This window comes from Microcaecilia unicolor, chromosome 4 (assembly GCF_901765095.1).
Source record: "Microcaecilia unicolor chromosome 4, aMicUni1.1, whole genome shotgun sequence".
NCBI lineage: Eukaryota > Metazoa > Chordata > Amphibia > Gymnophiona > Siphonopidae > Microcaecilia > Microcaecilia unicolor.
Window position 1 is genome coordinate 247,823,576 of NC_044034.1, and position 27,518 is coordinate 247,851,093.

Genomic DNA, 27,518 nt, shown 5'->3' on the forward strand with positions numbered 1-27,518 from the left:
AAAAAATGGATGTGGTCCCTCTTCACAGAAGTGGGACAGGGAAGAAGTGTAAAACTACAGGCTGGTAAGCCTCACGTCGGTGGCAGAAAAAATAATGGAGTTGCTGCTGAAGGAAAAGATAGTTAACTTTCTAGAATCCAATGGATTGCAGGATCCGAGGCTTTACCAAAGGAAAATCCTGCCAAACGAACCTGATTGATTTCTTTGACTGGTTGACCAAAGAACTGTATGAAGGACATGCACTAAATGTAATCTATTTGGATTACAGCAAAGGGAAAATTAGGTTTTTACCTTGCTAATTTTCTTTCCTTTAGTCATAGAAGATGAATCCATTACGAGTGGGTTGTGTCCATCAACCAGCAGGGGGAGATAGAGAGCACTGAAAAACCATAGTGCCTCATGGCCAGCTAGCTCCATCTGCCTCTTCAGTATTTGAAGCTTCCAAAGCAGTGTTACACCGCAAAGTATAACAACATGAACTTTCCTCACAGCGGATGAACGCCCCAAAACTGGAGCCATAATTCAAAGGAGGGAATGAACTCATCCTCCCGTAATTGAACAGAAATCCTAAAGACTGTTTTTCAACTTCTCCCAATGAGGGAACATATTTACAGGAAAAAACTAAACATAAAACCAAGATCAATCACATAATGAACCACTGAGGGAGGGCTCATGGATTCATCTGCTATGAGAAAAGGAAAGAAAATTACCAAGGTAAGAACCTAATTTTCCTTTCCTTGTCATCAAGCAGATGAATCCATTACGAATGGGATGTATCAAAGCAATCCCTAGATAGGGTGGGAACAAGCCACACCACACACCAGCACTTGTGCTCCAAAATGCTCGTCTCTCCGGGCAGCCATATCCAGCCTGTAATGTCGGGCAAACGAGAGCTTAGAAGCCCAAGTAGCTGCACTACATATCTCTTGAAGAGAGAGTGCTCCAGTTTCAGCCCAAGAAGAGGAAATCGCTCTTGTGGAATGTGCCTTAAAGGCTTCAGGCGGAGGAGGCCGGCCAGATAGCAGATATGCTGAAAAGATAGCTTCTTTGAGCCAATGGGCTATAGTGGCCTTAGACGCTGGAGACCCTCTGCGCGGACCTGACAAAAAAACAAAAAGATGGTCAGAGGCCATGTGCAGATATTGCAACAGAGCCCTTCGCACATCCAGAAGGTGCAACTGCCCATAGGCTTCTGGAAACTCCTCTTTAGAAAAGGAGGGCAGGAAAATAGGCTGGTTTAGGTGAAACGCTGAAACCACCTTAAGCATGAAGGAAGGCACCATACGTACCATTACTCCGGATTCTGAGAATTGCAGAAATGGGTCTCGACAGGACAGCGCCTGAAGCTCAGATAACCGTCCCCCCGATGTCACGGCCACCAAAAAGACCGTCTTTAAGGTCACATCCTTCTCCGAAGCTCGCCTGAGCGGCTCGAAGGGCGAACACTGAAGGGCCTTTAAAACTAAACCCAGGTTCCAGGCCGGACACGGAGCCCGCACGGGAGGACGGAGCCGAAGCACCCCTCTAAGAAACCGTGTCACATCTAGACAAGCAGCCAGAGAAAGGCCAGCGACCTTCCCTCAAAAACATACTAAGGCTGCCACTTGAACATGCATGGAATTATAGGCCAAGCCTTGTTTGTAAACCATCCTGCAAAAAGTCAAGTATTGGCGAGACAGAAGCCCGCATGGGTGTGATCGCTTTAGAAGCGCACCAAGCCTCAAACTGGCGCCAAATCCTGGCATAAGCCACGGAAGTGGAACGCTTGCAGGCCCTGTAGGAGAGTGGAAATGACTTTACTGGAATATCCCTTGTCTCTCAATTGCGCCCTCTCAATAGCCATGCCGTAAGAACAAAGCGGCAGGTGTCCTCCATGGTCACCAGGCCCTGTGACAACAGGTTCGGTACCAGAGGTAACGGCAGGGGATCCTCTACCGGCACCCGCTGGAGGTCCGCATACCATGACCTCCTGGGCCAATCCGGGGCAACGAGAACCACCTCTCCTTGGTGGAGCCGAATCCGCAGGTGTACTCACCCTATCAATGGCCACAGAGGGAACACATACAGGAGGCTCTGAGGCCAGGGTTGAGCCAAGGCATCCAACCCTGCCGAGCAAGGATCTCTCCGTCTGCTGTAGAAGCACGGGACTTTGGCATTTGTGCTTGACGCCATAAGATCCATTACGGGCTTTCCCCATTTGGCACATATCTGCAGGAATACTTCGTCTGCAAGTTCCCACTCCACTGGGTTGATCTGATTCCTGCTCAGATAATCGGCTTGCACGTTGCTCTGACTTGCAATATGAGCTGCTGACAGAAACTGCAGATGAAGCTCGGCCCAGTGGCAAATCTGCACGGCCTGCGCTGCTAGTGCTATGCACTGAGTGCCTACTTGGCGATTTATGTAGGCCACTGCTGTCGTGTTGTCCGACAGAAATCTGACAGCCAATCCTTCCAGGGTCAATTGAAAGGCCAGAAGTGCCTGGAAAATCGCTTTCAACTCCAAGCGATTGATGGACCACTCCGACTCCTCGGGTGTCCAAAGACCCTGGGCATGCCTTCCCCGGCAATGTGCACCCCAGCCCTTCAGGCTGGCATCTGATAACCACCAGGCACCAATCGGGGAGCGCTAGCGGCATTCCTCGCTGTAGCATGCTGTCTGAGAGCCACCACTCCATACTGAGCCGGGCCGCAGGGAGCCACGTGAGTCTGCATTGAGATACTGGAGACCATCGTTGAAGCAGGGAACACTGCAGAGGTCTCAGGTGCGCTCTCGCCCATGGCACCACTTCCAAAGTGCAAACAAAAAAAACAGCACCACGGGCCTTTAAAAATGGAACACAGTTCTTTAATGAATGAGCCTTGACAAAAAGACCCGACACGGGCCGTGTTTCGGTGACTAGCACCTGCGTCAGGGGTCACAGTGATGACGTGGAAAACTTGGGGAATAACTCGAATATATTCCTTACCCCACGTCTCATGTAGTAAAAGCTACAAAGCACCAAGGCACTTTCACTTTCTGTATGCTTTGTGGGGTAAGGAATAATATATTGTAGAGGAATATATTCGAGTTATTCCCCAAGTTTTCCACGTCATCACTGTGACCCCTGACGCAGGTGCTAGTCACCGAAACACGGCCCGTGTCGGGTCTTTTTGTCAAGGCTCATTCATTAAAGAACTGTGTTCCATTTTTAAAGGCCCGTGGTGCTGTTTTTTTTTTTTTTTTGTTTGGACTTTAGTTTGTACTTTGTTCCCTCTCTTTTGTTATAACCACTTCCAAAGTGGCCATCATCGACCCCAACAGCTGGACAACGTCCCAAGCTCGCGGGCGAGGCATCCTCAGGAGCAGACGGACCTGGTTCTGAAGCTTGCACCGCCTTTGCTCGGGTAGGAAGACCATCTCCGAGGCTGTGTCGAACCGGACCCCCAAATATTCTAGAGATTAAGAGGGGGTCAGGTGACTTTTGGTTATATTGACGACCCAGCCCAGAGATTGCAGTACTGAGACCACTCTGGCAGTAACCTGATGACTCCCTTCTGCAGAGTCTGCTCTGATGAGCCAGTCGTCTAGGTACAGGTGAACCTGGATACCCTCTCACCTGAGAAAAGCAGCTACTACCACCATTACCTTGGAAAAGGTTCGGGGATCTGTGGTGAGGCCAAAAGGCATGGCCTGAAACTGGAAATGTTTTCCCATCACCGCAAAACGCAGAAACCTCTGGTGCGAGGGCCAAATTGGTATGTGCAAGTAAGCTTCTTTCAGGTCCAGAGACGTGAGAAACTCTCCTGGCTGTACCGCCGCTATGACGGAGAGCAGGGTTTCCATGTGAAAATGCCGCACGTTCAGAGACTTGTTGACTTCTTTTAAGTCTAGGATAGGCCGAAAAGACCCTCCTTTTCGCGGCATCACAAAGTAAATGGAGTAATGGCCAGAGCCGCATTCGGTGGGAGGCACGAGGGAAACCATCCCAATGTGAATCAAGCCTTGCAAGGTCTCCTCTACCGCCGCCCGTTTGACGGCAGAACCGCATCGGGACTCCACAAACACGTCTCTTATCGGGACATTGAATTCTATTCTGTAGCCTTCTCTGATCAGGTCCAAGACCCACTGATCTGAGGTAATCTTGGCCCACTCCTCGAGAAAGAGGGAAAGTCGTCCTCCTATCACAGGAATCCAGGAGGGGGCTGGTGCACCATCATTGAGAGGGTCGCCCGTGAACTCCAGGTTTCGAGCCTGCTGCTGCGGAATGTTTGTCCGAGCAAAAGGAGTTCCTCTGCTGAAAACAGGCACGCGAAGTGATCCCAGCAGAACGCCCAGGGCGGTACCTTCTAGCTTCACGGAAGCGAGGTCTGTAAGAGGAGAGAACCGCCTGACCCTTGGAAGAAGGCTGCGGCCTATCCTCAGGTAAGCGCTGGGGTTTGGCACCCCCCCAGGCCTTTCACAATTTTCTCCAACTCCTCACCAAAAAGGAGAAAGCCTTGAAAGGGCAACTTCACCAACCTTTGCTTAGAGGCCATGTCAACTGCCCAATGCCTTAGCCACAGAAGACGACGAGCCGCCACCGCTACAGCCATCTGTTTAGCCGAAGCTCTGACCAGATCATAAAGGGCGTCAGCCAAAAATTACAAGGCTGACTCCATCTGCGGTGCCACCTCCGTAAGGGACTCCGCTCCATCTCCGGGCTGTTCCACTGCCTGTTGTAACCAAGCGAGGCAGGCTCGGGCAGCGTAGCAGCTGCATGCAGACGCCCGTAAAGATAGGCCTGAAATTTCAAAGGACCGTTTCATAGCTGCCTCCAGGCGACGGTCCTGCATGTCCTTCAGGGCAACTCCTCCTTCCACTGGGAGGGTAGTTTTCTTTGTCACAGCCGTGACTAGGGCATCCACTTTAGGCACTGTTAGGTGCACCAAATGCTCCTCACTTAGAGGGTATAATTGCCCCATAGCCCTGGCGACTTTCAAAGGCCCCTCGGGGTCAGCCCATTGAGCCGTGATAAGCTCTTGGATGGAGTCATGCAAAGGAAAGGCATGAGCAGGCTTCTTAGTATTTGCCATCCTCGGATTACCGGAGGAGATCTCAGTACTCCCCGGGTCTTCTATAGAGAGGACCTGCAAGGCATCAGTAATAAGCGATGGCAGCTCATTGCAGTGGAAAATCCTCACCGCGGAAGGATCATCTGGATCCGGTGGCAATCCTGCACCATCTTCTGGCTCTCCAGACCATGAAGGCCTGCCAGACCCCTCAGAGTCCTCACATCCTGACCACGGGGGGGGGGGGGGGGGGGGGGGGGTGCACCACTCTCTGAAGGGGAATCCACCCTTCTGCTCTTGTCTTGCGGCCATCTGTCAGGGGAAAACGCGCCTGACGGTAATCCAAGGCCAGACTCCACTGGAGGGGAAACAGAAAGCAGGGCCGCAGAGGACCCCTGCGGAAGAGCTCTTTTCAACATGTATGCATTATGCAGCAATAAAACAAATTCAGGGCAAAATGGCTCACCCTGGCCTCCCGGTTCCAGTCCGGGGGAAACAGCTCTTTTATTAGCCTCTTTACAACGCACCCCTCCAGGTTCAAACCCCTCCGCCTCAGCGGGGGTCGCGCCATGCTGTTCCAAAATGGCGCCCGCTGCCAGCTCCACGGAGCGGGAAGGAACATCGCTCGCCATGCTCGGGCCGGCTCTACTGTCTGAAAAGCACGTCTTACACAGCCCCGCTGCAGATTTGCACTTGCCACAAACGGAACAGCGCTTTACTTTCTCAGCAGCCATCGCCGAAAGCAGCGGAAATTCAAAATGGCGGATTCGCGCCAAAATCGTCCCGAACACGGGCCCTCCCCGGAGGAGCTACAAAATGCTCTTACCTCACCAGACCGAGTCTCCGAGCTCCAGTCACGCTGCACAATCAGAAGAAAACCTCTTTTCTGGGATCGCAGCGCCAAAGCGCGACGCAAGTTTTTTGTTTGTTTGGGTTTTTTTTTTTTAACGCTGTGAGCAAAGTTTGAGGCAACAGCGAAAGAGGCAAATTTCCAACTCCGGAGGATCAGTAGCGTGGGAAAGGCAGGGAAAGGGCGAACCTATGTGCCTGCATCCACAGCGTGGGCAAAGACAGGGTCAGGGCTTGCCTATTTGTCTACTTCCACATCGAGGGCAGGGTAAGGCAGGGAAAGGACTAACCTATTTGCCTTTAAAGAGGGCACCATCAGCCACAACACCGCTGCTAAAACTGGCAAAAGCACAGGAGCCACCCCAGGCAGATTTTCTGAAGGAGCTTGAACAAGCTGCAACCACCCTGCTGGGGAGATAGAGAATACTGAAGAGGCAGATGGAGCTAGCTGGCCAAGAGGCACTATGGTTTTTCAGTGCTCTCTATCTCCCCCTGCTGGTTGATGGACACAACCCACTCGTAATGGATTCATCTACTTGATGACAAGGAAACTACTCTTGCAGTGAATATAAACCACACAAAAAAAATACTATTCTAGCATACATTGTTCTAAATTTATCTGCTTCAACACTACCATAATGTGGAAAAAAAAAGGACACCAAATTTCATGGGGAACCTCAGCTTCATTTTAGTCTAGTTTTGAAATAAGGTGCCATCACAAATATTAGCACAGACAAAATAGCAAAGAAATGACAGCATGACAAGAGCAGAAGGTATATCACCAGCAGAACAAATACAGAAACACAAGATAATAGCCTAATAAAAACACAAAGCATCAAACAAGCTTGCATGCTGTACATGATGACTGTACTTACATTCGGCTAGTTTCAAGTTTCTCAGAGTGAAGTTCTCCAAGAGATCTGCAAATAAAATAGGGAATCATTAAGCATAATATCATGGCCTTAAAATGACTGCATACATGGCTTTAAATGAACAGGGTAGTAAGATCTTTTTAAAGTGCAATGCAAGTTATGTCTAAGATACTCTTGTTTTTAAAAGTATTTTATATTGCTTCTACACTAGATTCTATGGAAGAAATTACTTATTTAGTTTTCCATATTCACTTGGGCATTGAAAAAAATATGCTTATCTAATAATTTTCTTTCCTTTATTCCCCACAGACCAGTCCAGAACATGTGGCTTATGTCTACTGACAGCAGATAAAGACAAAGAAAGAAAATAGTTCATGACTTGCCTTGCAGTAGTCACAGCACTACCGTGAAATTATCACAGCAAAACTACCATAGCAAGTCATAATCAATGAGCATGAAAATTTGCAAGTTACTGCCACCTAATCTGCAGATGATTGCAAAATGTCACCTTTACTGTCAGTACCTGAGCCAATCACTACTTAGACACTGACAGAAAGAATGCAAGAGTCTCCAGTAGGTCTACAACTGACCCAAGCAGGCCTTGCTCTCCACCCCCACCCCCCCAACCAATCCAACAACCTAAAATTCCTTGGTGTCCAGTGACAACCCCTTACCCACCTGAACCCTCTCCCCTTCCCAGTCATACTTTTACAGGAAGCAGGAGCAATGCCCAATCTTCTTTGAACCTTTTCTAGTTCCACTATATCTTTTTTGAGATACGGCGACCAGAACTGAACGCAATGCTCAAGGTGCGGATGCACCATGGAGTGATAAGAGAGGCATTATAATGTTTTTGGTCTTATTCACCATCCCTTTCCTAATAATTCCTTGCATCTTCTTTGCTTTTTTGGCCACCGCTGCACACTGAGCAAAAGATTTCAGTGTACTATCTACAAAGTCACCCAGATCTTTTTCTTGAACGCTGACCGGCAAGGTGGACTCTAGCATCAGGTAACTATGATTCAGCTTATTCTTTCCAATGTGTATCATCTTGCATTTGTCCACATTAAACCTCATCTGCCATTTGGACACCCAGTCTTCCAATTTCCTAAGGCCATCTATTTCTCAGTCCGCACATATTTTAACATCTTCAATAGTTTTGTATCATTTGCATATTTGATCACTTCACTCATCGTTCCGATTTCCATATCATCCTATATAATAAAAAGCATCTCCAACATTCTGAAGCCTGAAGCATCCGTGCTCTCTGTATCCATCTGTACTTCCGGGTTCGTCACAAGCAGAAGTGACCAACCACACAAGGTTTCTCAGCTTCAGAATGTTGGAGGTGCATTCTATTAAATAGGATTGGTCAGTTCCTTGAAGCACAGCCAGAGCTCAGCGTCCTGCACAGTAACGCTCAGCTGCCTCTCCGTGGGGTCTCCTTTTTCGCTGCCCACCTGCAACTCTGTCTCCATGGCACTGATCAGCTGATCGACACGGCACTGAGGCAGACTCTTCCCGCCGCCAGCGCCACTCTCCATGGGTCCAGCGCTCATTCTCTCGCCACGTGAGACACCACAACAATGCACGCGTGCGTAGCTAAGTTCACCCTCGCAACTCGCTCTCCACGGCACCAGAGAGAGAGGGGGGGAGGTATCTGTCACACACACACACACTCTCTCTCACACACACTCAGTGTCTTTCTCACTCTCACACACTATGTCTCACACTGAATCACATTCACTCTCTATGTGTCACACAGTCCCTCTCACACACACTCTCGGTCTCATACACTCAGTCTCACAGAGAGTCTCTGTGTCTCACACACACTCTCTCTCTCACACACACACTGTATCTGTATGAAACCCACTCTCTCTCTCTCTCACACTCACTGTGTCTCACATACGTACTTGCACACACTCTTATTCTCACACACACACACTCGCACCCAGAATCACTCTCTGTCACACACACACACACTCGCACATTCACTCTCTCTCTCACAGTCACTCTCTCAAACATACACACTCTGAGGAAAACCTTGCTAGCGCCCGTTTCATTTGTGTCAGAAGTGGGCCTTTTTTACTAGTTTATGGGAAAATTAGGTTCTTACCATAATTTTCTTTCCTTTAGTCATAGCACATGAAGCCATTACGTATAGGTTGTGTCCATCAACCAGCAGGGGGAGATAGAGAGCATTCAACTTTTCACAGTGCCTCATGGCCAGCTAGCTCCACTGCCTCTTCAGTATTTGAAGCTTCCAAAGCAGTATGGCAAACCGCAATGGGAATAACATGAACTTTCCTCACAGCGAACGATGGCCCCTTAACAAGGGCATAAACTCAAAAAAGGAGGGAATGAACTCATCCTCCTGGAGGGAATAAACTCGTCCTCCACTTTGTATAAACGGAGGGAATACTTGCATCCTCCTGGAGAGAATAAACACATCCTCCCAAAACATGAACTGGAGGGAATGAACTCATCCTCCTATAACTGTAACAAGAATCCTGAAGACTGTTTTCCGACTCCCCAAGGAAGGAATATAACTTCAGGAAACAAGAACAGCACCTAAAATCAGAATCACTGCAATTCAGACAATCATACAGGGAGGGCTCATGGCTTCATCTGCTATGACTAAAGGAAAGAAAATTATCATGGTAAGAACCTAATTTTCCCTTCCTTGTCATCAAGCAGATGAAGCCATTACGTATGGGATGTAACAAAGCAATCCCTAAATAGGGTGGGAACAAGCCACACCAAGCACCTGTGCTCCAAAATGCGCATCCCTCCTGGCAGCCACATCCAGCCTGTAATATCTGGCAAAAGAGAGCTTAGAAGCCCATGTTGCAGCACTGCAAATCTCATGAAGAGATAGTGCTCCAGTTTCCGCCCAGGAAGAGGAAATCGCTCTTGTGGAATGTGCCTTAAAGGCTTCAGGCGGAGCCCGGCCAGACAGCAGATATGCTGAAAAGCTTTGAGCCAACGGGCAATAGTGGCTTTAGACGCTGAAGACCCTCTGCTAGGACCTGCAAACAGCACAAAAAGATGATCAGATGTCCTGAAAGAATTTGTAATTCGCAGATACTGCAACAGAGTCCTGCGCACATCCAAAAGGTGCAACTGCCCAAATGAATCTGGAAACTCCTCCTCCACAAAGGAGGGAAGAAAAACAGGCTGGTTTAGGTGAAACGCTGAAACCACCTTAGGCATGAAGGAAGGCACGGTCTGAACCGTGACCCCTGACTCTGAGAATTGCAGAAAAGGGTCTCTACAGGACAGCGCCTGGAGCTCTGACACCCGTCTCACCGAAGTAATGGCCACTAACAAGACGGCCTTCAGTGTCAAATCTTTCTCTGAAGCACGCCGAAGTGGTTCAAAGGGAGCCCCCTGAAGGGCCTTCAATACTAACCCCAGGTTCCAAGCTGGACAAGATGCCCGCACGGGAGGACGGAGCCGATGCACCCCTCTAAGAAACTGTGCCACATCTGGATGAGCAGCAAAGGACATGCCTTCAACCTTGCCACGCAGGGAGGCCAATGCTGCCACTTGCACCGGCAGGGAATTATAGGCCAAGCCTTTGTGTACACCATCCTGCAAAAAGTCCAGAATCGGCGAGACAGGAGCCCGCAACGGAGAAAGTGCTCTTGAAACACACCAGACTTCAAACTGGCGCCAAATCCTGGCGTAAGCTACGGAAGTGGAACGCTTACGGGCCTGCAGGAGAGTGGAAATTACCTCGAGTAGCCTTTGTCTCTCAATTGCGCCCTCTCAATCGCCATGCAATAAGACCAAAGCAGCAGGCGTCCTCCATGGCCACCGGACCCTGTGACAACAGGTGCGGAACCAGAGGTAACGGAAAGGGAGCCTCCAACAGCATCTGTCGGAGGTCCGCATACCAAGGCCTCCTGGGCCAATCCGGGGAGATGAGCATCACTTCTCCTGGATGCAGCCAAATCCGCAGGAGCACTCGCCCTATCAAGGGCCACGGAGAGAAGACATACAGCAAGCCCAGGGGCCAGGGTTGAGCCAAGGCATCCAACCCGGCAGAGCAAGGATCCCTCCGTCTGCTGAAGAAGCACGGGACTTTGGCATTGGAACTGGTCGCCATAAGATCCATCACTGGCTTGCCCCATTTGGCACATATCTGCAGGAATACATCGTCTGCTAGTTCCCACTCTGCTGGATCGATCTGATGCCTGCTTAAATAGTCGGATTGCACGTTGCTCTGACCTGCAATGTAAGCTGCTGACAGGGACTGTAGATGAAGCTCGGCCCAGTGGCAAATTTGTTCGGCCTGCGCGGCTAGAGCTCTGCACTGAGTGCCGCCTTGTCGATTTATGTAGGCCACTGCTGTCGTGTTGTCCCACACATCACTCGGACAGCCAATCCTTCCAGGGTCACTTGAAAGGCCAGAAGAGCCAGAAACACTTCTTTCAACTCCAGGTGGTTGATAGACCACTCCGACTTGTCGAGCATCCACAGACCCTGGGCATGCTTCCCCTGGCAATGTGCGCCAATCGGGAAGCGCCAGCAGCATTCCCCGCCGCAACATGCTGTCCGAGAGCCACCACTCCATACTGAGGCGGGCCGCAGGGAGCCAAGAAAGTCTGCACTGATAATCCTGAGATACTGGAGACCATCGCTGAAGTAGAGAATACTGTAGAGGTCTCAGGTGCGCTCTCGCCCATGGCACCACTTCCAAGGTGGCTGTCATCGATCCCAACAGCTGGACAATGTCCCAAGCTCTCGGGCGGGGCATCCTCAGGAGCAGACGGACCTGATTCTGAGGCTTGCACCGCCTTTGCTCGGGAAGAAACACATAGTCCGAGGCTGTGTCGAACCTGGCCCCCAAATATTCTAGAGATTGCGAGGGGGTCAGGTAACTTTTGGCCATATTGACGACCCAGCCCAGAGAGTGAAGGACTGAAACCACTCTGGCTGTAGTTACATGACTCTCTTGTTCTGAGTCTGTTCTGATGAGCCAGTCGTCTAGGTACGGGTGAACCCGGATACCCTCTCGCCTGAGAAAGGCAGCTACCACCATTACTTTGGAGAAGGTTCGGGGAGCTGTGGCGAGGCCAAAAGGCAAGGCCCGAAACTGGAAATGTTTTCCCAACACCGCAAACCTCAGAAACTTCTGGTGCGGGGGCCAAATTGGTATGTGCAAGTAAGCTTCTTTCAGGTCCAGAGACGTGAGAAACTCTCCTGGCTGTACCACCGCAATGACGGAGCGCAGGGTTTCCATGTGAAAATGCCGCACTCTTAAGGACTTGTTTAACTCTTTTAAGTCCAGGATCGGGTGAAAAGACCCGCCTTTTCGTGGCACCACAAAGTAAATGGAGTAGCGGCCTAGACCTTGTTCGGCGGGAGGCACCGGGGTCACAGTCCCTATCTGGCACAGACTGTGCAAAGTCTCCTCTACCGCCACCCGTTTGGTGGCAGAACTGCATCGGGACTCCACAAACACTCTCACCGGGGCATTGAATTCTATTCGGTATCCGTCTCTGATCAGGTCCAAGACCCACTGATCTGCGGAGATTTTGGCCCACTCCTCGAAAAAGAGGGAAAGTCTTCCTCCGATGACAGGAATCGAGGAGGGGGCCGGCGCACCATCATTGAGAGGGTCGCCCCTGAACTCCAGGCCTTGAACCGGCAGCTGCGGAACGTTTGTCCGAGCGAAAGGAGTTTCTCTGCTGAAAGCGGGCACAAGAAAAGAACCCAGCAGCACGCCCCGGGCAGTACCTTCTAGCTTTACAGAAGCGAGGTCTGTAAGAGGAGCGGACCGCCTGACCCTGAGAGGAAGGCTTCGGCCTATCTTCGGGCAAGCACTGAGGTTTGGAATCCCCCAGGCCTTTAACAATGTTTTCCAGCTCCTCATCAAACAGGAGAAGGCCTTGAAAGGGCAACTTCACCAACCTTTGCTTAGAGGCCATGTCCGCCGCCCAATGTCGTAGCCAAAGAGTGCGGCTAGCCGCCACTACTACAGCCATTTGTTTAGCCGAAGCTCTGACCATATCATAAAGGGCGTCATCTAAAAAGGACAAGGCTGACTCCATCCACAGAGCCACTCCAGATAAGGTCTCCGCTCCATCACCAGGCTGTTCCACTGCCTGCTGTAACAAAGCCAGGCAGGCTCTAGCAGCATAACAACTGCATGCAGACGCCCGAACAGTGAGACCTGCCAAATCAAAGGACCGCTTCAGAGCTGAATCAAGCCTGCGGTCTTGAATATCCTTCAGGGCAACACCTCCTTTAACAGGGAGGGTAGTTCTCTTTGTCACAACCGTGACCAGGGCATCCACTTTAGGCATCGCAAAGCGAGCCAAATGTTCCTCACTCAGAGGGTATAATTGCCCCATAGCCCTGGCAACCTTCAAAGGTCCCTCGGGGTCAGCCCATTGAGCCAAAATAAGCTCTTGGATGGAGTCATGCAAAGGAAAAGCTCGAGCAGGCTTTCTGGTACTAGCCATCCTTGGATTAATAGAGGAGGCTGTGCCACTCCCAGGATCTTCAATCAAGAGGGCTTGTAAGGCATCTGAAATAAGCGCTGGCAGCTCCTAGCGGTGGAAAATCCTCACCGCAGACGGATCATCAAGCTCCTTTGGCAATTCTGCACCAGACTCTGGCTCCTCAGCCCAAGAAGTTCTGCCAGACCCCTCAGAATCCTCATAACCCGACCAAGGGGGGGAAAAAGTGGGGTGCGCCACACTCAGAAGGGGAATTAGCCCTTCTGCGTTTATCAGGAGGATAAGAAACAGGCAAAGCCAATTCCAAAAGGCCAGGATCCACCGGGGGGGGTGGGGGAGCGAGGGTGGGGGGGTGGGCAGGCAGAGGGTCCGAAGATCCCTGTGGAAGAGCTCTTTTAAGCATGTATGCCCTATGCAGCATTAAAACAAATCAGGGGAGAAAACCGCTCCCTCCTGCCCAGAGCTATCAGCTCTATTATTAGCCTCACTCAGAGGACCCCCCCCCCCCCCCCCGGATTCAGGGCTCTCCATCGCAACGGAGGCCGTGCCATATGGAAAATCCAAAATGGCGTCCGCTGCCAGCTCAGAGCGCAAATGATCGCCGCTCGCCATGCTCGGGCCGGCTCTACCGTCTGTTCAGCACTAATTACAGAGCCCTGCTGCTGATTTGCGCTTGCCACATTTAGAACAGAGCTTTACAGTCTCCGCAGCCATCGCCAAAAACGGCGGTAAAATTCAAAAATGGCGGTTCGCGCCAAAAACATCCCGATCGCGGGCCCACCCCGGAGGAGTCAGAAAACACTCTTACCTCACTAGACCAAGTATCACAGCTCCGGTCCTGCAGAAGAATCTCAAGAAAAACCTCTTTTCCAAGATTGCTTTTTTTTTTTAACGCTGTGAGGAAAGCAGAGGCAAAAGAGGTAAATAAAATCACTCCGGAGGCTCAGATAAGTGGGAAAGGCAGGGAAAGGGCTAACCTATGTGCCTTCAAAGTGAAGCTGCTATAGCCTCTAACAACTGGCAAGCCAGGCGCCACCCCCAGGCAGATTTTTGATGGAGCTCAAAGAAGCTGCAGCCACCCTGCTTGGGGAGATAGAGAATACTGAAGAGGCAGTGGAGCTGGCTGGTCATGAGGCACTGTGAAAAGTTGAGTGCTCTCTATCTCCCCCTGCTGGTTGATGGACACAACCCATACGTAATAGCTTCATCTGCTTGATGACAAGGAAAAATGTTAAATAGTACAGATCCCTGTGGCACTCCACCCTAGAAGAAAAGTCCATATTTTGCTATTGAGACAGCCATGGGGAAGCAACTGCTTGCCCTGGGATTTGAAGCATGGAATGTTGCCACAATTAGGGTTTCTGCCAGGTACTTGTGATCTGGCTTGGCCACGGTTGGGAAACAGGATACTAGGCTAGATGGACCATTGGTCTGACCCACTATGACTACTCAAAAAATAAAATCAAAGTAGTACACCGGCAAACCAGTATAAAATTATAAAAGTCACATCCAAGAACAGGAGGGAACATAAAAGATGTAAACTCCTTATTAAACCCCAAAGCAACGCTCCCACACTTGCCGTATATGAATATAAAACCACTCCCATCATGCAGAGGTAAAAAGGAGTCGCTAGCTCCAGCATCCTCCATGAAGAGAAATAAGTGCAAATAGATAAAAGCAATACATTAGAAGCTTTAGTATACTCATGGCAGAGTTCCCACCCTCAATATTCTAACAGTTAGGAACTCTGAAGGAGGTCTGAGCCACAGCCGTGCTGTATTTCAATCATTTTTAGACAGCAAAAGGCTTCTCCTTGTAGTATACTGAATCTCAGAACTCAGAACCAAGAGCCTCATACACAGAAGTGTAGAGAAGGCTTTGGTGGTGGGGGGACTCTGAACCTCTGAACTGTACCCCGGTCCAGGCATAAAGCTTGTGAAATCCTCAGAAAGGTGGAGCCCAAATCTGCAAACTTACCCCCCCCAGATCAACAAACTCACTTAGAAAACTGGATCAGCAGCCACTTCATCTAGTCAGAAGGTGCACAATTAGCCCGTTATCTATCCACTGGTGACAGAGAAATGGTGATCGTTCTAGGAGCGAATCACGAAGAACTATTTTCTTTGTCTCCATCCATTTGTCAATGGGGATGTAACCAACAAGTTCTGGGCTATCTGTGGGATGCTAAGGAATGACAAATTTTCAGTAGTATAAATGAACAGTTACTTCTAAAACAGGACCTAAACAAAATAGGGCTCAATTACCTCCATGTGTAAACAGTAGATTTAAATATGTAGACTGCACACCCTACCACGGAAACAGACACCAGCACAAAACTGGACATGATAATAAATCTAATACAAAACCCAGTATAATACACATTTAAGGGTCATTTATTAACAGCACACACTGCCACATCAGACAGCACATGCTAAAGTTAGTCCAAACAATTTTTTTAAGCTATGCAAGTGACACGAAGTGCAAAGTGGCACTGTGAGTAGGGATGAGCTGTCATTTGAAATGAATGTAGCCCTCCAGTAACAGTGCTTCCCCTTGCACAAAGTGAACCCTTTTTCCCCCCTAGGGCACATATAAAAACTTTTGCGTAGGCACAACCATTGTGCATGTGCACTCTATTAGGAAAATGAGTGTGCACTACATGCAAGGACAGCGTACTCTTTAGAGTTTCCAGGTCCATTGGTTAGGTTCATTTACTTCCTCCTATGACCTTTCCTGTGAAGTATCCCAGGGCTCGGTCCTTAGGCTTGTCCTTTTTAATATCTCTTGCACTTCATATTCAATCTTTCTTCTGTGCAGATGACATTCAGCTACTGTTTCCACTTCATTCAAGGACAATCCAAGCCATCACAGAGATATACCACAAACTGAATAGATGACTGGTTATCCAAGAATGGCCTGAAGCGTAATCCCTCCCAAACTATTCTCAGTGCCTCACAATCTCAGTTCTGTACCCACGATTCTTGGTGAGCAAATTCTACTTGTGGATTCTGTTAGAATCCTAGGTGTTATCTTCGACAACCATTACCTTTTCACCCAATATCTCCACGTAAATCCAGAAGTCATTTTACACTTAAAGACAAATTTGTTCCACACACTGACTCTTGGATAAGCAATCTTTGCTTACTGATCCATGCCCTGGTATTATCTCTGCTTGACTACTGCAATTTGCTTCTTCAGGCTGCACCCCGTTATGAACTAAGATGGCTACAGGTTATACAGAATACAGGTTTGAAATTACCTTATTAAGCAAATAAGAGACAGTGTCACACTCCTTTTAATGATCACTGGCTATTTTCTTTCAATTGGCATTAAAAAGTTTGGTATTACTTTTTAAAATTATACACTCCAGTTCTCCCTCATTCTTGCTCAGCTTTCTCACTCCCTATAGAGCAGCTTATGCTCTTCATTCTGACAACCAACATCTTCTTCCAATTCCTATGTATCTACAGATTGGCTCTCGCTCTGCCTGGCCTTCTTGCTTGTGTCATGGCCCAAATGCTGTGGAAATTGCTTCCTTGGATATTCGATGTGAACACTTTCTTATGAGATTTAAAGCCCAGCTTAAAACTCATTTTTTTTCAAGCCTTCCCTTCCCCTGTGATAAGAATCTAATCCTAAGGTTAACAATGCCACGCAGCAGCAGTTCCCCCAGGTATCACTTGTGGTATGTCACTCTTCTTTCCCATAATCCCTCCTTACTGTATCTTGCTATTAATGTTTACTGTCACTTTGTTTTGGCTCAATCCTTTATATCTCTTGTATCCAATACTAAGGTTTTTATTGTAATATAGCTACGACCCTATTTCTTACCTTCTTTCCCCCCATATTTAACAACTGTAAACCACTTAGCTGCTCTTGAAATTTGAAGTTTATCATATGAAGGTAAAATGTGAAAACTATTAACAGTATTTGTTGGAAACAAAACAAAAAAAAAACCTCAAAATTGAAAATGGCACAAACTCTTTCTGGGTACCCATCCCTACTTGTGAAACTCAAAAGATAAAAGAGAGGTATATGAAGAAGCTGAGGAAGAAAACGCAGAACTGCTTAACAATTATTAGTTTGATGTACAGAGGAAGGGCCAAGAGAAAGACTACAGCAACACACACAAACTGGAAAGCAGACCTCAAATGATCATCAGAACACTGCAAGGAGCTAGCTAAAAGTAGATAATGTAAAGGGTCTGGATGCAAAATACCCAAAAATGGGAATGGGACTTGATACCGTCTTTCTGTGTTTTGTTTTGTTTTTTGCAACTACATTCAAAGCGGTTTACATATTATATACAGGTATTTATTTTTAACTTTTAAATATTAGCTAGTGACAGCACTTTTGACTTTACAAAAAAAAAAGTGAAGGTATATTTACTCAGAAGACATATTTAGGCACTGAATATGACATGACATATTTGCTGTTTCACTATTGGTAAGTAAATTGCTGGCAAAGCTTCTTAACAGAGAATAGTGAGGTTTCTGGAATTCAATGGACTGCAAGACCTAAAGCAATAAGGTTTCACTAGAGACGGGTCTTGTAAGATAAATCTGATGAATGTGTTTGAATGGGTGACCAGAGTGTTGGATCAAGGGAGTGTGCTAGATCTGCTCTGATTTTAGCAAAGCCTTTGACACGGTTCCACATAGTTATAAATAAACTGGAAGCCTTTGGTATGGACCCTAAAGTGGCTGACTGGGTTAGGAACTGGTTGAGTGGAAGGCAACAGAGAGTTAGTTTGTAGTTTATTAGGACTTACTAGACCGCCCTAGTTGCCAAGAGCAGAGTGGTTTACAGGCTAATGCACAAAAATAAAGTAGGAAAATGAAAAGGAACTCCATTAATGACAGGGAAGAGCAACATTCATTCCAGAAGGAAAAGGGAACACAACAATGAAAAAAAGACAGAGGAAGGGGAATAGAATTAAAAACAGTAAACTCTGTGAGCGCAGGGTGGCAGTTCTTCTCATACTGTCTCTCCAAAGGCCTGTCTAAAAAGTAAGGTCTTTAGGATAGTGGCAAATGGAGCTCTCTCTAAGGAAAGGCATGTTACCAGTGGTGTACTGCAAGGTTCGGTTACTGGACCAGTTCTTAACATTTTTAGAAGCGATATTGCCAAACGGCTGTCTGGTAAGGTTTGCCTCTTTGTAGATTACACCAAAATCTGCAATAGGTTAAACACCCCTGACGGTGTGGATAACATGAGAAGGGGCCTAGTGAAGCTTAAAGAATGGTCCAGAATTTGGCAGCTAAGATTCAATACTTAAAAAAAAAAAATGCAGGATCATGCATTTCAGCTGCAAAATCCCAAGAGAACAGTACAGATTAGTGGGTGAAGTACATTTGTGCACAAAAGAAGAACAGGACAAGGGTGTAATTATCTTAAGGTGGCCAAACAGGTAGAAAAGGCAAAGAAAATGCAATGGTGAAAGCTAGGAGAGGAATGGCCAGTAAAAAAATGGAGGTGTCTCTGTATAAATCTCTGGTGAGACCTTGCAGTGTACAATTCTAGAGACCACACCTTTAAAAAGATATAAACAGAATGGGGTTAGTCCAGAGGACAGTTACTAAAATGGTCAGTTGTCTTCATCATAATTCATATATGTGGACAAAGATCTAATATGTATACTTTGGAAGAAAGGCAGGAGAGTGGAGATATGATAGAGAAGTTCATTTAGCTCCGTAGCATAAAATACACAGGAGGTGAGTCTCTCAACTAAAAGGAAACTCTGGAATGAGGGGGTGTAGGGTGAAGGTGAAAGTGGACAGTCTCAGGAGTAACCTGAAGAAATACTTCAAGGAAAATGACTTTGTAGAACAGCCTACTGGTAGAAATGAAGACAATATGAATTCAAAAAAGCTTGGGTCATGTATACAGGATCTCTAAGGGAGAGGAAGGGACAGTAGATGGCATGGATAAGCAGATGGGATAGGCCATATGATCTTTATCTGCGTTCATGTTTTGTTTCTATATTGGAGGTTGATGTTGATTTTTATTTTATGTGTATATTTGATGTTGTATGTTTTTAATATCTTTTTAATTTTAATCTTTGTTGTCTGGTTTCTTTTATGTATTATTTTTAAATTTGTTCTATTTATATATGTTATTGTGATCTGTCTTTTGTCTGAAAGGACTGCAGGACACATTCTCACGAGTGTGACGATCCAACGTGAACATACTCCCCAGCTTTATTAAAACCTTTTAAGAGTCAGATCAATCATATGCAAGCCTTCCCACTTGTACGTACTATGTGGGACCAAGACAGTCTAGCACAATAGCTAAGAGAATGCAAATGCCAGGGGAGGACGACAGGTATGTGAGAATGTGTTCTGCTGTCCTTAGAGAATACCTGCTACTGGTAAGTAACTTCACTTTCTCTGAGGACAAAGAGGGCAGCATATTTTCATATGTGGGAATTCCTAGCTACAAAGCTGCCCAAAACAAAAAAGGGAATAAATGAGGCCCGCAACAGGCTACGGCCTAGAACAAACCTTTTTTTTGCATCAGCTTGGAACAGAAATAAATTGGGTCTAGGAGGGTAGAGTTGGACTCTAGACCCCCAAATAAATTACTTCAGAATTTATTTGGGGGTCTAGAGTCCAACTCTACCCTCCTAGCTGCATGGGAGTGGGGATTGCAGGAATCCCATGGGTATGGATGAAGTTGCCATGGAATTCCCGAGGAGATGGAAGACATTGCTATGGGATTCCCATGAGAGTGCAGTGCCTCAGGGGTTGGTGCAGCTGACTCAATTTAATGTATTTGTGAGAAACACTGCTGAAGGATTAGAAGGAAAAGTTTGCCTTTTTAAGGATGAAACGAAGTTAGCCAATAGAGTAGATACCCCAAAGGGAGTAGAAACCATGAGAAGAGCTCTCCAAAAACTAGAAGAATGGTCAAAGGTCTGACAGTTAAAATTTAATCAACACGTCTTCTCTGGGGTATCACCTTTTCCAGGTTCTCAATTATATATATCTACACTAGAACCTTGCAATATATTAAAAAAATAATCTTACCATTCAACTAATCATTAACAACATACATCTTTTCTTTAAAATATATTTTAAATCTATTTTTTGTGGTGCTCAGGGTGATAGCGCAATCAGTGATCTATTCAAAGCTTCCCACTTTCATGACTGAACACTACTGCCAAACACTACTGCCAATCTTAGCTGTTGAAATCTACACCATTCCTCAAGCTTCTATATGCAGGGCAATATGGTTCAGGATGCAAAATCAAAAATGTTCTATTTGGTGTGAGGTTCTCCTGTGCACCAAAAAAGTATGAGATTTCTGTGTAGAGAGAGAGGAATGGCCAGCAGAAAAGTGGAGAACTAATGAGAATAACTGGTCCTCTTTGTGTGGATGCTTGAAAGGGGGTATGGCTCCTAATGTCCAGGCATCATGCACTAACAAGGACTGATGACCATGGGTTTTTTTTCATCATTATTATTTTTAATGGAAAGAATTTTAACCAGACATATGCATTAACAATTAGAAATAATCCAACACAATCAGATGCACTGTTGACTTTTCAGAGCACTCCTATAGAAACACCAATTTCAGAACTAAAATCATACTTGTGCTTTTAAAGGGTTATCAAAATTACCACCTTCAACCCCCACACCCATCCCCCAATGGTCAATTTATACTCTCCCCTGGGAGGAATCTGATGGCTAGCAGCTCATAATGTCCATTATCAGTGATTTCCAGCAGGAGTTAGCCTCTGCCATTTCCCAAAGGCTCTCACACCTTTAAAAGGCCAGCAGCCTATTCCACCAAAGAGCAGGCAATTTTGAATCAAATACACATAATCCAGTTTATTCTGCACTTTCTGCAGAGGGAGTACATCTTTCTGTTCCAGGTAGGGCATGGGTTTCCAGAATGGGCCGAGTGCCACCACAATACGTGCCTTAACCAAGCCCCGGATTTTCATATTTAGTAGGCAGGTCCCCAGCACCACTTTATGGTAAAAAATCACCTCAAAAGGTGAGATGCACCTCCGTCCAGTAGTCCTAGATTTCTAGACAGGCCCACTATACAGGATGGAAGATACCTTTTTGACCACATTCTCTCCAATATTAATCAGTGCCAGTGCCCCAAATTTGTTGTAGCCCCTCTGGTGTGTAGTACCACCAATACAGCATCTTATATCGGTTTTCGGTTAGACCATCAGACACAAACTGTAATCAAACTTTGATATACATTACTCCACTCGTTCTGTTAATAATACAGCAACTAGGTCCTGCTCCCAGTGTACCACAAATGGGAAAATTAGGTTCTTACCTTGGTCATTTTCTTTCCTTTAGTCATAGCAGATGAAGCCATTACGTATGGGTTGTGTCCATCAACCAGCAGGGGGAGATAGCACTCAACTTTTCACAGTGCCTCATGGCCAGCCAGCTCCACTGCCTCTTCAGTATTTGAAGCTTCCAAAGCAGTATGGCAAACCGCAATGGGAATAACATGAACTTTCCTCACAGCGAACGATGGCCCCTTAACAAGGGCATGAACTCAAAAGGAGGGAATGAACACATCCTCCTGGAGGGAATAAACTCGTCCTCCTTATTGTATAACTGGAGGGGATACACGCAACCTCGTGGAGGGAATAAATTCATCCTCCAAAACAAACTGGAGGGAATGGACTCATCCTCCTGTAAGTGAACATGAATCCTGAAGACTGTTTTCCAACTTCCTCCCAAGGAAGGAACTTCAGGAAACAAGAACAGAACCTGAAACAGATTCACAGCATACAGACAATCATACAGGGAGGGCTCATGGCTTCATCTGCTATGACTAAAGGAAAGAAAATTACCAAAGTAAGAATAATTTTCCCTTCCTTGTCATCAAGCAGATGAAGCCATTACGTATGGGATGTAACAAAGCAATCCCTATATAGGGTGGGAACAGGTCACACCACACGCTACCACTTGTGCTCCAAAACGCGCATCCCTCCTAGCAGCGACATCCAGCCTGTAATGTTGGGCAAAAGAGAGCTTAGAAGCCCATGTTGCTGCACTGCATATCTCTTGACGAGACAGTACTCCAGTTTAAGCCCAAGAGGAAGAAATCGCTCTGGTAGAATGCGCCTTAAAGGCTACAGGCGGAGACCGGCCGGCAAGCAGATAAGCGGAAAAGATAGTTTCTTTGAGCCAGCGGGCAATAGTGGCTTTAGACTCTGGAGACCCTCTGCGAGGACCTGATAGCAAAACAAACAGACGATCACAGATCCTGAAAGAGATAGTAACTCGCAGATACTACAGCAGAGTCCTGCGCACATCCAAATGGTGCAACTGCCCAAAAGATTCTGGAAACTCCTCCTTATCAAAGGAGGGCAAGAAAATAGGCTGGTTTAGGTGAAACGCTGAACCCACCTTAGGCATGAAGGAAGGCACGGTCCGAACCGTGACCCCGGACTCTGAGAATTGCAGAAATGGGTCTCTACAGGACAGCGCCTGGAGCTCTGACACCCGTCTCGCCGAAGTATTGGCCACAAGAAAAACGGCCTTTAGTGTCAAATCTTTCTCCGATGCTCACCGAAGCGGCTCAAAAGGAGAAGCCTGCAGGGCCTTCAAAACTAGCCCCAGGTTCCAAGCTGGACAGGGTACTCGCACAGAAGGCCGGAGCCAAAGCACCCCACTAAGAAACCGTGCCACATCTGGATGAGCAGCTAAAGACACGCCTTCAAACTTACCACGAAGGGAGGCCAATGCTGCCACTTGCACCCGCAGGGAATTATAGGCCAAGCTATTTGTACACCATCCTGCAAAAAGTCCAGAATCGGCGAGACAGGAGCCCGCATGGGTGCGATTGCTTTTGAAGCACACCAAGACTCAAACTGGCGCCAAATCCTGGCATAAGCTATGGAAGTGGAACACTTACGGGCCTGCAGGAGAGTGGAAATGACTGTGTTTGAATAGCCTTTGTCCCTCAATTGTGCCCTCTCAATCGCCATGCCATAAGACCAAAGCGGCAGGCGTCCTCCATGGCTACCGGGCCCTGTGACAACAGGATCGGTACCAGAGGTAAAGGAAGGGGAGCCTCCACTAGCATCTGTCGGAGGTCCGCATACATACCAAGGCCTCCTGGGCCAATCCGGGGCGATGAGGACCACTTCTCCTGGGTGCACCCGAATCCACAGGAGCACGCGCCCTATCAAGGGCCACGGAGGGAACACATATAGTAGGCCCGGAGGCCAGGGCGGAGTCAAGGCATCCAACCCTGCCGAGTGAGGATCCCTCCGTCTGCTGAAGAAGCACGGGACTTTGGCATTGGAACTGGTCGCCATAAGATCCATCACGGGCTTGCCCCATTTGGCACATATCTGCAGGAATACTTCGTCTGCTAGTTCCCATTCTGTTGGATCGATATGATGCCTGCTTAGATAATCGGCTTGCACGTTGCTCTGACCTGCAATGTGAGCTGCCGACAGAAACTGAAGATGCAGCTCGGCCCAGTGGCAAATCTGTTCAGCCTGCGCGGCTAGTGCTCTGCACTGAGTGCCGCCTTGTCGATTTATGTAGGCCACTGCTGTCGTGTTGTCCGACATCACTCTGACAGCCAATCTTTCCAGGGTCACTTGAAAGGCCAGAAGCGCCTGAAACACTGCTTTCAACTCCAGGCGGTTGATGGACCACTCCGACTCCTCGGGTGTCCATAGACCCTGGGCATGCTTCCCCTGGCAATGTGCGCCCCAGCCCTTCAGGCTGGCATCTGTCACTACTAGACACCAATCGGGGAGCGCCAGCGGCATTCCTCGCTGCAGCATGCTGTCTGAGAGCCACCACTCCATGCTGAGTCGGGTCGCAGGGAGCCAAGAAAGTCTGCATTGATAATCCTGAGAAACTGGAGACCATCTTTGAAGTAGGGAATACTGTAGAGGTCTCAGGTGCGCTCTCGCCCAGGGCACCACTTCCAATGTGGCTGTCATCGATCCCAGCAGCTGGACAATGTCCCAAGCTCGCAGGCGGGGCATCCTCAGGAGCAGACGGACCTGATTTTGAAGCTTGCACCGCCTTAGCTCTGGTAGGTATATATATCCCAAGTCTGTGTCGAACCTGGCCCCCAAATATTCTAGAGATTGCGAGGGGGTCAGGTGACTTATGGCCATATTGACGACCCAGCCTAGAGATTGAAGTACTGAGACCACTCTGGCTGTAGCTTGATAGCTCTCTGTTACAGAGTCTGCTCTGATGAGCCAGTCGTCTAGTTACGGGTGAACCCTGATACCTTCTCACCTGAGCAAAGCATCTACTACCACCATTACCTTCGAAAAGGTTCGGGGAGCTGTGGCGAGGCCAAAAGGCAAGGCCCAGAACTGGAAATGTTTTCCCAACACCGCAAACCTCAGAAACTTCTGGTGCAGGGGCCAAATTGGTATGTGCAAGTAAGCTTCTTTCAGGTCTAGAGACGTGAAAAACTCTCCTGGCTGTACCGCAGCAATGACGGAGTGTAGGGTTTCCATGTGGAAATGCCGCACTCTCAGGGACTTGTTTAAGAATAGGGCGAAAAGACCCACCTTTTCACGGCACCACAAAGTAGATGGAGTATCGGCTGTAGCCGTGTTCGGCAGGCGGTACCGGGGACACGGCCCCTAACTGAATCAGACCATGCAAAGTCTCCTCTACCGCCGCAGAACCGCATCGGGACTCCACAAACACGTCTCTTACTGGGGCTTTGAATTCTATTCTGTAGCCATCTCTGATCAGGTCCAGTACCCACTGATCTGAGGAAATATTGGCCCACTCCTCGGCAAAGAGGGAAAGACGTCCTCCGATGACAGGAAGCGAGGAGGGGGCCGGCGCACCATCATTGAGAGGGTCGCCCCTGAACTCCAGGCCTAGAGCCGGTGGCTGCGGAATGCTTGTCTGAGCGAAAGGAGTTCCTCTGCTGAAAAATGGGCACGAGAAGTGAACCCAGCAGAACGCCCCAGGCGGTACCTTCTAGCTTCACGGAAGCGAGGTCTATAAGAGGAGTGGACCGCCTGGCCCTTGGAGGAAGGCCTCGGCCTATCTTCGGGCAAGCGCTGGGGTTTAGGATCTCCCAGGCCTTTAACAATTTTTTTTTCCAACTTCTCACCAAATAGGAGAAGGCCTTGAAAGGGCAACTTCACCAACCTTTGCTTAGAGGCCATGTCCGCTGCCCAATGTCGTAGCCAAATAAGACGGCGAGCCACCACTGCTACTGCCATTTGTTTAGCCGAAGCTCTGACAATATCATAAAGGGCATCAGCCAAAAAGGACAAGGCCGACTCCAGCCGCAGAGCCACATCCGAGAAGGGCTCCGCTCCATCTCCGGGCTGTTCCACTGCCTGTTGCAACCACGCCAGGCAGGCTCTAGCAGCATAACAACAGCATGCAGACGCCCGAACAGTAAGACCTGCAATTTCAAAGGACCGTTTAAGTGCTGCTTCCAGCCTACGGTCTTGTATATCCTTCAGGGCAACTCCTCCTTCAACAGGGAGGGTAGTTTTCTTTGGCACCGCAGTGACTAGGACATCTACTTTAGGCATTGCAAAGCGAGCCAAATGCTCCTCACGCAGAGGGTATAATTGCCCCATAGCCCTGGAAACTTTCAAAGGTCCCTCGGGGTCAGCCCACTGAGCGGAAATAAGCTCTTGGATGGAGTCATGCAAAGGAAAGGTTCGAGCAGGCTTTTTGGTACTAGCCATCCTAGGATTCACAGAGGAGGCCGTGCCACTGTCAGGCTCTTCAACAGAAAGGACCTGTAGGGCATCTGAAATAAGCGCTGGCAGCTCATCACCGTGGAAAATCCTCACTGCGGAGGGATCATCCAGATCCTGTGGTAATTCTGCACTTGACTCTGGCTCCTCAGACCACGAAGACCTGCCAGAACTCTCCGAATCCTCACAGCCCGACCTCGGGGGGGTGGGGGGGAGGAGGTGCACCATAATCTGAAGGGGAATTAGCCTTTCTAGGCTTTTCTTTATGCCAATTATCATGGAAAATAGCCTCAGCGGGCAGTCCCAGGCCAGAATCCACCGGGGGGGACAAATAGAAGGGGCCTCAGACGACCCTTGATGGAGAGCTCTTTTCAGCATGTATGCTTTATGCAATAACAACACAAAATCAGGTGAGAAAAACTCGCCCTGGGCACCCAAATCCCGTCCGGGGCTAGACGCTCCCTGAATAGCCTCAATTTGAGGTTCCCCCCCCCCCCCCCCCCGGGCTCAGGGCTCTCTGTCTCTACGGAGGCCACGCCATGCGGAGAATTCAAAATGGCGTCCGCTGCCAGCTCTGAGCGGGAAGAATCATCGCTCGCCATGCTCGGGCCGGCTCTTACACCTGTACAGCACGATTTACAGAGCCCCGCTGCTGATTTGCGCTTGCCACACTGGGAACAGCGCTTTACATTCTCTGCAGCCATCGCCGAAAACGGCGGGAAAATTCAAAATGGCGGTTTCGCGCCAAAAACGATCACGGGCCCACCCCGGAGGAGTTAGAAAACACTCTTACCTCACCGGACCGAGTATCACAGCTCAGGTCCCATAAAAGAAACAAAGGAAAACCTCTGTTCCATTTTTTTTTTTTTTTTTTTTTTAACGCTGTGAGGAAAGCAGAGGTAATAAGAACTCCGGAGGCTCAGATGAGTGGAAAAGGCAGAGAAAGGCGAACCAATGTGACTGCATCCACTGAGTGGGAAAGGACAGGGAAAAGCAAGCTAATATGTCCACATCCACGGAGGCATGGGTAAGGAAGGGAAAGGGCTAACCTATGTGCCTTCAAAGTGAAGCTGCTATAGCCTCTAACACCCCAGCTAACAACTGGCAAGCCAGGAGCCACCCCCAGGCAGATTTTTGATGGAGCTCGAAGAAGCTGCAGCCACCCTGCTTGGGGAGATAGAGAATACTGAAGAGACAGTGGAGCTGGCTGGTCATGAAGCACTGTGAAAAGTTGAGTGCTCTCTATCTCCCCCTGCTGGTTGATGGACACAACCCATACGTAATGGCTTCATCTCCTTGATGACAAGGAATTAGGCTTTTAGTTATATTGGGCCAATGGCCGATACTCTGCCTAATCATTTCTGGAAAAAGGCCTTAGGGATCTGCAAAGGCAACAAAGCAAACAAATATAAAAAATCTGGGTAGCACCATCATTTTTATGGCCGATACTCTGCCTAATGAGGACAAATTTATGTTATTTGTTGCATTTGTATCCCACATTTTCCCACCTATTTGCAGGCTCAATGTGGCTTACAATATTCCGCCCTGGCTATTGCCATAGCTGAGTAAAGACACAATTAATAATTACACAAGAATATGAGTA

The 27,518-nt window shown here is 48.2% G+C and overlaps 1 protein-coding gene across 1 annotated transcript in view; it reads right to left on the reverse strand.

The window, feature by feature from the left end:
* Positions 1 to 27,518, reverse strand: part of UBE3A (ubiquitin protein ligase E3A) — a 201,939-nt gene that overhangs the window by 161,360 nt on the left and 13,061 nt on the right. The window contains 1 exon segment of the mRNA XM_030201384.1: positions 6,755 to 6,799. Within this exon segment, the coding sequence (XP_030057244.1) occupies positions 6,755 to 6,799 (45 nt within the window).